This window comes from Pteropus alecto, unplaced genomic scaffold (genome assembly GCF_000325575.1).
Source record: "Pteropus alecto unplaced genomic scaffold, ASM32557v1 scaffold25, whole genome shotgun sequence".
Taxonomy (NCBI): domain Eukaryota; kingdom Metazoa; phylum Chordata; class Mammalia; order Chiroptera; family Pteropodidae; genus Pteropus; species Pteropus alecto.
The window spans coordinates 16,039,726-16,040,155 of record NW_006441955.1 but is presented as its reverse complement, the minus strand read 5'-3'; the positions used below and the strand labels follow the sequence as shown (position 1 = coordinate 16,040,155).

General features: G+C 39.3%; 1 protein-coding gene across 1 annotated transcript in view; it reads right to left on the bottom strand.

Moving 5' to 3' along the window:
* Nucleotides 1-430, bottom strand: part of SGIP1 (SH3 domain GRB2 like endophilin interacting protein 1) — a 183,368-nt gene that overhangs the window by 96,200 nt on the left and 86,738 nt on the right. Inside the window, 1 exon segment of the mRNA XM_015595069.1 lies at nucleotides 2-69. Within this exon segment, the coding sequence (XP_015450555.1) occupies nucleotides 2-69 (68 nt within the window).

The following is a 430-nucleotide window of genomic DNA, read 5'->3' as shown; positions in this document are numbered from 1 at the left end:
CACTCGAAGAATAAAAGTGCTTTCCTTTGGTAGGTAGAACACAGTTAAAGATACATAACTTTTTTTCTACTGGGAGGCAATGATGAATATAAGACAAGAGTGATTGCACATAGAGGCAGCAACAGTATCCTTAAGATGGCAGAAAATCAAAGCAAAACAAACAAAAGAGTAAATCAGGAAATTAGAATTTATTTACCTTTCCTTGGAACATGATTAAAGATGATGAAATTCAAGAAGCAGTAGTTATAAAATTCTACATTTTTGAAGCAAGTTGTCCATTTGGTGTGCCACACTCAGTACACACGCCGATGGGCCCACGTGAGCTTACTCATCTACGGAGAGAGGAAGGCCATGCCAATGGATGGACTCGTGGTGAGTTTTAAGTGCTTCAGAATGTGACCTGTTCTGCCCAGAGATGATTTGTAGGGAA